We start from the raw sequence: 8,917 nt of genomic DNA, 5'->3' as shown, positions 1-8,917 counted from the left end.
CCTACTGGCCTTCCCAACATTTGACCGGCCTCTGCAGCAGGAGTGGGTGCCCAGGGAGGCCCAGGTGATTAGCTTCCCCACCCTTCTGGTGAGCTGGCTGTTGACCCTATGTTGCCCAGACATTCTACTTCCCATTTTCCACCATATTTTAACTAAATCTATGTTCTTCAGGTTTTCGTTCAGCAGGAACAGAAATGGTATTGTTTGCTAAGTACTCAGTCTAGAGACAGGGAAATTCAACAGCTCTGATAATATATATGTGTGTGTATACATATTTATTAAAATGTCAACAAATAAATATATTGGTTTCAGAAGGAAAAAACTCAGCTTTTGTGCAACCTTTCAATTAGGTCAAGAGGTTTCGTGCTATCTGAGGATAAGTGAATAAACAAACACTTTTAAAAATCTCCCAGTTTGTTAGTGGTAGAATCCTGAAACTGAAACCCAATTAAAGCTTTAAGCAACTGCAGAAAAATAATTCCGGAAGTACACTGTCAAACTATTTTCAAAGCCAAGAATGTGTAAAGATTTAGAGACATCCCAACAAAAGCCAGGAAGACACAGGAGATGGGAAGTCTGGCAACGTATGATGATAATGCATGTGCTGTTTCAAGTTTGTCATCTGGTTTTAACCATTTTCCAGAAATATTTCTAAATTAGGAGAGGGGAAAAAAACCTTTAAAATAAATTAACAAGACTAAACTCTTGCTGAATTCCTAGTCTCTGAGTGAGACTTACCAGCTCAGGCGCTGATGGCTATCATGCCGGAGCAAGACTATGCCCTAAACCCTCTCTAGGGTCAGCAATGTGTCTTCATCTCCAGACCAACACCTACCTCCATACAACGTGGATCTTTCTGCCTTTTTCATTAAGGCCAAACGCACCTAAGATTAACTTTAAAATTTCATTTTCTGATGAAAAAGGAGAAGCACACACATCTAACAGCGTACCACAACTCCAAAGGATTTATGGGGCTTATCTGTCAGCTGAAGTCATGGTAGCAGTGCACTGAGAACAGCAGCTCTGGCCAAGTTTTCAGTGAGGCAGCAAGCAGCTGCCTCAAAGACACTGCCCTGACAGGAAGGACTGCAACCTGCACAGCCCAGGACCCGTGCCTGTCAATTACATATGAAGAGAGACCACCAGGACCTGGCTGACTAACTACTTAAGAATTCAGATGTGCAGATGAATGTGAAAATCAAACAGATATTATACTGGACTCTTTTCAAATGAGATGCCCCTTTTCAAGGAATGACTCTATAATATCTTTGCAATAGAGTGTTTGTAAATGCATAGGTTGCTAAAACAGACTGATTCTTCAATGCTGCATGCAGGGCTGTGGGGTATCACAAGCTAATACAAGGTTCGGTCTAGAGAAAAGGGAAGAGGAGGAGGAAGATGACGGATGAGTAAGAAGCCAAGGAAGACACCACAGGGGACCACGGGCAGCCAGTGTGTACACAAGGGAGCAATGAAAACCACCAGGAATCACTCACTAGTGACTTTAACTGCTGATTTCTAGCTCTACTCACCAAAGTCCATCTGGAAAGGTCTTCTTTATTGGGATGAAAAATCATTATTTTAACAGAGAAAAATGCACAGTAAATTTTATTTATGTATTTATAAATAAAAAGATTTACACCAATAAGGCCTTTAACATGTAAAAAGTAAATCTCTATCTGCAAAGTTAAATATATGAAAATACAAAAGCAGACTGAATTATCAAAAAGGAAAACTTTTTATTTTTATCACTAAATACAATTAGCTTCCCTGATTAAAACCCATAATCAGTGTCACTTAAAATACAGGATGGTCTGTACAGAGGTGAACGACCCCACATCTATCTATACATACATGTTAGGACCACTGAAGTAAAAAAGCAGAGCTGAGAGTGTTAAATTACTATTTTAGAACATCTTACCATTCAAAGAAAATAAGAGGAAGATTTAAGTAGCAGAATACTTGTATAATAACTTAAAGTTAAAAGCCTGTAGTGATAAAGTAATCTTGTGCACCCTTCTCAGTAATTTTAGGCAATGGGCCTATCTGCAGACCCCAAGTCTAGAAAGAGATAACCATCATCGCAACACCTGGATGCAGTTCATTTGCTATATTGGTTGGTCATGGTGCATCTCTGGTGTGTACGTCAACAGAACAATCATAACCCAGAGGTGAAGCAAAGCCTAAACAAAGAAAAAAGAGTTTATGCATTAGCCAATAAACCAATCTTTACTGAAGACCCCTGGTGTAGTAGTACCCTGAGGGAGGAATCCTGTTTCATCTCTGTGTCCCCTGTGGGATGCACCATGTCTAAAGCATGAGAGGCTCAGTGAATGTTTACTGCATAACAATGAAGGAACTAATGAACAAACTATTAAACGAGAAAGCACAGTGGAGTGTAATAAAGAGCTGCTATACCCTCAGAGTTCATGTGAGGGGAGTAGACACATTCATAAGGTGTACACGTTTGCATCAATAACCAGTCAGGTGATATAATGCAGAGTGGATGGCATGAAAAAATGCCAGGTGTACAAAGAGCTGGTTGGAAAAACATGTTTACAACAGGGTGATGGCTGATGCTCTGAAGAGGGTTCAGCAGGATATGGTGAAGAGATGGACAGACATTCTCAACAAGAGTATGTCAGGTTGCAGAGGCTGACTTAGGGCCTAGTACACAATCTGCAGAGAGAAATTCCCACGAATTCCCTCATGGCAGTTATGAGGGGACACAAGATTCCATCACCAAGGATCTTGGCAGTGGGCACTAATCACACCCCTGCTGACAGGTGATGCCTGTGCTACTCAGGATCCCTAACACGGCACCATCCCTAGGGGCATATTCTGAAACCTTTCTGATACCATTACTTTTTTTTTTAATCTCCCTATCCTCCCCCTCTTAAAAACTTTTTGTTTAAAGGAATAACTCTTCCCTCTAGTGGATCACAGAGAAATTTCTATTTAAACAGGCTTTTATTCTTCTCAAGAAAACAGCCCATCTTAATTCAATCTAATTACTTTTAGACACATGCACACAGAATAGTCCCAAACTATTAAGACTGTCTTATTAAAGCTAAGAAATCTGGAAGAAAGTAAATCAATCTGGAGATCCTTTTAGATAATAAAGCAAAACATATTAAAATAATTAAAACAACTTTACAACATTAAGATAAAACTGAAATCAATTGTTCTGTTTCATTATCATTAGAGAGGCTTAAAAATGGAGGTAACTACTAAACTTCACTAAACTTTATTTTATTTATAGGAAGAGTCTTTGAGTAATTTATATTCTCAACATAAAGAATTGCTAACTTGTATTCTACTTTATTAAAAAAATCTTAATTACCAAGAATGAGTTCCACTCTTTGATTGCCAAATATAAAGATCAACAGCTGAAAAAAACTAGTTAAAAACCAAGTGTAGCTGTTTTTTCAAAGAAGTTTACTTACCATATATATAATTACAAAAACGCGTGCTATGGGGTATCTTCGGAGGAAAATTCCTAGACGGATACTGTGCAAACAGGTAGAGGGGTGGGTAGGAAAGAGAATTACAACCAAAACAAGTCTTTCCGTGGTAACATCTAAGGACACTTTAAAAATTTCACTCATTTAAACTATTTTTGTGGCTACCACAGAAGGCTTATTTTTATCATAGATTGTTAAATAACCATATAGAAACGTCATTGTAGTAAACAAATACTTGGGGCTTGCCTACTAAGTGTTAGCACAAGGTATTTCTCTTAATTCTATGGCCACAGCTGCAGAACACAAACTTGTTCCCCCTTAAATCGTTTTTCTTCTAGGACCTAAAGAAGTTAGTTAAGATAAGCTAAGTGCCAACCACATGAATAGGGGAAAAAATAGTCTGCTTGGCACTAACCTGAAAAGAGCTAATCTGGAAGCTTTTTCACAGACACATGCTCCTGAATGATACCTAGCTATAGAAACCCAAGTGCAGACCACATCTAGACATTGTTACTCACGCCCCTTGGCAACATTTTTTCCTGTCAGGACTGATATGTGTATAAGCAGATACATCTTTCTACACCGTTCACTTCCACTATGTTTGCTGAATAAATGAATAGTTAAAATAGATATGCTCGACTAGAGATAATGATTAAGGAACCCTGGTCCCTCCATTTCAGGAAATCTCAGTATGTCAATATTATTTTTAACACCATAGTTTAATTTGACACAAAAAAGTAAGAAAAGATTACTGTTATGCAAACAATTCATTAAAACTGTTTAATTACAAACATTCAAAGGAAAAGAATTGTAGCAGGTTATTTAGACATGAACTTTAACAAGGCTATATGAAAATTCTTAAAATATTTTCTTGAAAAGGTGAATGCCTGTTAGTACAAAAAATTTATATATAAATATACACAAAATACAAATTATGTTATTTAATATATAAGAATATATTCTAAAATAGGCCAGACTTGGTGGCTCACACCTGTAATTCCAGCACTGTGGGAGGTGGAGGCAAGAGGATTGCCTGGGCCCAGGGGTTCAAGACCAGGCTGAGCAACTTGTTGAGATCTCATTTCTACAAATAAATCAAAAGATTATCCAGGCATGCCTGTAGTTCCAGCTACTTGGAAGACTGAGGCAAAAGGATTACCCAAGCAAGCAGGTCAAGGCTGTGGTAGCCGTGAGCATGTCATTGCACTCTAGTCTGAGACTACACTGACTTAAAAAAAAAGTGTGTATATATAAGTATTGATCAGTTATCTATAGTAGCATCTTTTATTCTAATCATATGACAAAGTACTGAGATAAAACATTCAAATGGATTCTTTTACATGAGATAGGGTTTTCTCAATAAAATTTAAGGAGAGTTTTAAACATAGAATTTTTCATAGAGAGAAGCAAGGTAGTCAGGGTTAATTATTGTCAATAAAATGTAGGGACTGGCAGACCTCTTGAAACAATTTCACGACACTGGAATGTTACAAAAGGAATAGGTAAATGTCACTTTAAATATCACCTCTGCCTGATGGGCTTCACCATGATCAGAACAACTGGAAATATTATAAAAGCAGCTGACAATCCATCATTCCTCCTCCTGGCATTGCTTACCTAAACTGGTCAATTGAACTGGCAGCTTTGCGAACCTTCCCATACATCCCTGCCAGATTAGCTTCTGTGTCATTAAAAAGAACAGGAACATTTCGCAAACGTGCACCTGTTTGAATAAGAAAGTTACTGTACTGAGACCAGAATTAACTTTCTAAGAAAGTTAATTTAACTTGCTAAGAAAAACTATAGTTGGAAATACATTCATATTACATATGGAAGGAATTCTCAAGGTTGACCCTCTAAGCATTACACTAAAGGAGATGAAACCATGAAGATATATTTGATTACATAAAAAGTTCAAACTTCCAAATCCACAAAAAGAAAAGTGAAAAAACTGAGAGACTAATTTTAGCCACAATTCAAGAGTTGACAAACACCCAAGGGCAGCGAGACTCACGGACCCTCTGTTCCTACCTACCAGCAGTGAGGCCGACAGCCTTTCTGCACAGTGGGGGCTCCCCATCTGCATTCCAGCTCAGACTCCCAGTCATGCCAGACTCACCCACGGTCCATTCCCCTCCACCAGGATGTCCAACAGGTGCGGCACGCTCAGCACACCCTAAACTATGACTGAATTCCCGCCTACCTGCAGTTCCAGCCATGTCCACCTAGGACAGATCTCCGTTCTCCATTTGCTCAAGCCACAGTCCTTTCCTCCTTTCTTTCTCTCAAACTCCATATCCGGCTGCAAGTGAACCCTGGTACCTCACTTCTAAAATAAATCCTAAAACTACTCCACAATCCCACTCTGCTCTAGATCCCAACTAGACACGGATTAATTCAGTAGCCCATGGGTCTCCAGCTTCCCCTATTGGCACTCAGGATTCTATTGGACAAAACTGCCGGAGGCGTCCTGTTAAAACGCAACTCAGACAAGCCACCCCTCAAGACCCTTGAAAGACTCTCCACCACACTCACAGTCAAACTCCACATACAGGCCAAATAGCCTGCTCAAGCACAGACTCAACCCCATCTCCTTTACCAAGTCTACTCCAGCTGCTCTAGACTTTCTTCTCCTTCACCCAGTCTACTGCAGCTGTCCTAGACTCACTTCCTGACTCCTTCACCCAGCCTACTCCAGCTGCCCTGGACTCACCTTCCATCCCCTTCACTCAGTCTACACCAGCTGTCCTGGACTCTTTCCTTTTCTTCCACCCAGCCGACTCAAGTTGCCCTGACTCAACTTCTGTCTGTTTCACGCAGTCTACTCCAGGCCCTGGAATCTCCTTCCATGTCCTTCCCTCAGTCTACACCAGCTGCTCTGGACTCACCTTCCGTCTCTTCACCCAGTCTACTCCAGCTGCCCTGGACTCACCTTCCGTCTCCTTTACCCAGTCTCCTCCAACTTCTGGACTCTTGCTGTTCCTCAAATAGGGCAGGCACACCCCTACCTCAGTTCTCTGTGCCTGTCCTTTACTCTGTCTGGACAGTATTCCTCCTGGCCTCTTCACTGATCACTACCTTACCTTCTTTGATGCCGCACTCAATGAGGCTTCCTTGAACACCCTATTTCAAGACAATCCATACCCATACTTGGGGATTTTTTTCTAACCAAGGAAAAATAAATGTAAAGCCAAAGAACTTGAAAGGTTTGCTGAATGACCACCTGTAGACTATGAAGTTCTGAGAATAAAATCAGATCTGTTGATGTTTATTCTGTAATATTCTTTTTGATTTCATATTTTGTGACTCTTTAGATTTCTTCATTATAATTATAGAGCATAGATATACTTATTAGCTTTTATATTAATATGTATGAGGTTTAATATTCATAATTATTTACTGGAAGATTATTAAAGTGCATCTTGTTTTGGAGTTTCCTGAAAGTACCTTACTCAATTAACCTGTCAACACCATCTCAGTAAGTACTGTATACATTTCAATATGATGATCAATCCCCAGGTCTCCTTTCCTCAAGCCTAATGCTGGTGAAGGATGTTAATCGGCCCACTACCCAGTTCACTAATGACAACATTATACAGTACAAGGCTCAGGTCTCACACGGGAAAACTGGTCTCTTCACTGGGTGAAGCTACTTTCCAAATAAAAATAGTCTTTCTGCGATTTTTCAAATCATATTTGAATGAAATGCTCTTTTGGGATTTTTTTGTATTACCTTCACCATTGTCGATCCCAGGCATGTTAATAGAGGACCCATTACTGCTGCTTCCAGAGACGGAGTTCACCTGCTGTTCTAGGCGCTCCAGCTGAAAGACCAGAGAGTTCTTCTCAGTGCTGAGGCTCTCCAGCATGGTCTGCTTCTGGATGAGAGTCTCTGTCAGCTGATGGAGCCGGCTTTCCAACTCAGACTGACTGCTATTGCTTAAAGTCTTATTGGTAAGCTGAAAGATAACGTGTTCACGAAATTAGTACATAAACTGAAAGTCATACAATGTAGAAACCACACAACTATATTTTCACAAAACAATGGTAGCATTGATTTTTCAAAACTCTAATAATTCTTTCACTGCTTAGAAAAGTTATTTTCAAACTGGGCTTGGTGGTTCAGCCTGTAATCCCACGCCTCAGGGAGGCCGAGGTGAGTGGACTGCCTGAGCCCGCGGGTTCGAGACCCTCCTGGGCAACTTAGCAAGACTTCATCTCTACACTAAATCAAAAATTAGCTGGGCGTAGTAGCGCGTGCCTGTAGTTACAGCTACTTGGAAGGCTGAGCGGAAGGATCGCCGGAGCCCAGCAGGCGAGGTGCAATGGCTGGGAGCGGCCACTGCACTCCAGTCTGGGTGACAGAGTGAGACTCCAACTCAAAAAAAAAAAAAGTTATTTTCAAAGAGCTCTGAAGCCAAGCACTGACTCCTCTCTTGCTAAGAAAGCTCTAAATGGCATCTTCTTCCAATAGAAGGCTGTTTCGTACACACTGGAAATCTGCTGTTAGTATAGCCACCTTCATCCATGATCTTGACTTGATCTTCTGGAGAACTTGCTGTGGCTTCTCCATCAGCACTTGCTGCTTCACCTTGCATCTTTATGTTATAGAGACAGTTTATTTCCTTAAACCTCATGAACCAACCTCTGCTAGCTTCAGTCTTTTCTTCTGCAGAGTCCTCACCTCTCTAAGACTTCAAAGAATTGAAGAGAGTTAGCACTTTGCCTGGGTTAGGCTTTGGCTTAAGAGAATGTTGTAGCTGGTTTGATTTTCTTTCCAGACAACTCAAATTTGCTCCAAATCAGCAATCAAGCTGGTTTACTTTCTTATCATTCATCTGTTCACTGGAGTAGCATTTTTTAATTTCCTTTAAGAAGTTTTACTTTGTATTCACAATATGGCTAACCATTTGGCACAAAGAACCTGGCTTTTGGCCTATCCTGGCTTTGACATGCCTTCCTCACTAATCATTTCTAGTTTTTGATTTAAAGTGAGAGATACACTACTCTTCAATATTGCTGTGCCTCAAAGAATGAGGCCCGAGGAGAGGGAGAGAGATGTGGGAATAGACAGTTGGTGGAACAGCCAGAACACACACCACATTTATCAACTAAAAGTTCACTGTGTTACACGGGTGCAGTTCATGGCACCCCAAAACAATTTAATAGTTACATCAAAGGTCACTTATCACAGTGATCACTATAACAGATCACTATAACAGATATAATGATAATGAAAGATCTGAAATACAGTGAGAATTAACCAAAATGTGACCCAGATACAGTGATCATATGCTGTTGGAAAAATGGCCCCAGACTTGCTTGACATGGGTTGCCACAATCTTCAATTTGTAAAAAATGCAGCACTTGCAAAGTGCGATAAAATTAGGTATGCCTGTATGTTCTTCTGAGAAGTGTCTATTCAAGTCCTTTGTCCATTGAAAAGAAATTGT

At 40.2% G+C, this 8,917-nt stretch overlaps 1 protein-coding gene across 2 annotated transcripts in view; it reads right to left on the bottom strand.

Annotated features, from left to right (window-relative positions):
* Nucleotides 1-1,606: 1,606 nt before the first annotated feature.
* Nucleotides 1,607-8,917, bottom strand: part of GOLGA5 (golgin A5) — a 28,455-nt gene continuing 21,144 nt past the window's right edge. Inside the window, exons 9-12 of one of the 2 annotated variants that reach the window (XM_008072611.1) lie at nucleotides 7,198-7,423; nucleotides 5,082-5,187; nucleotides 3,447-3,510; nucleotides 1,607-2,183 (exon numbers count right to left, since the gene is read on the bottom strand). In XM_008072611.1, the coding sequence (XP_008070802.1) occupies nucleotides 2,109-2,183; nucleotides 3,447-3,510; nucleotides 5,082-5,187; nucleotides 7,198-7,423 (471 nt within the window). In that variant the 3' untranslated portion in view covers nucleotides 1,607-2,108. The remainder of the gene's footprint in view (nucleotides 2,184-3,446; nucleotides 3,511-5,081; nucleotides 5,188-7,197; nucleotides 7,424-8,917) is intronic. The other variant, XM_008072613.1, reaches the window with a different exon arrangement.

Source organism: Carlito syrichta, unplaced genomic scaffold (assembly GCF_000164805.1).
Source record: "Carlito syrichta isolate Samal-C Ts95f unplaced genomic scaffold, Tarsius_syrichta-2.0.1 Scaffold315360, whole genome shotgun sequence".
NCBI lineage: Eukaryota > Metazoa > Chordata > Mammalia > Primates > Tarsiidae > Carlito > Carlito syrichta.
This window is presented reverse-complemented; position numbering and strand designations above follow the sequence as displayed.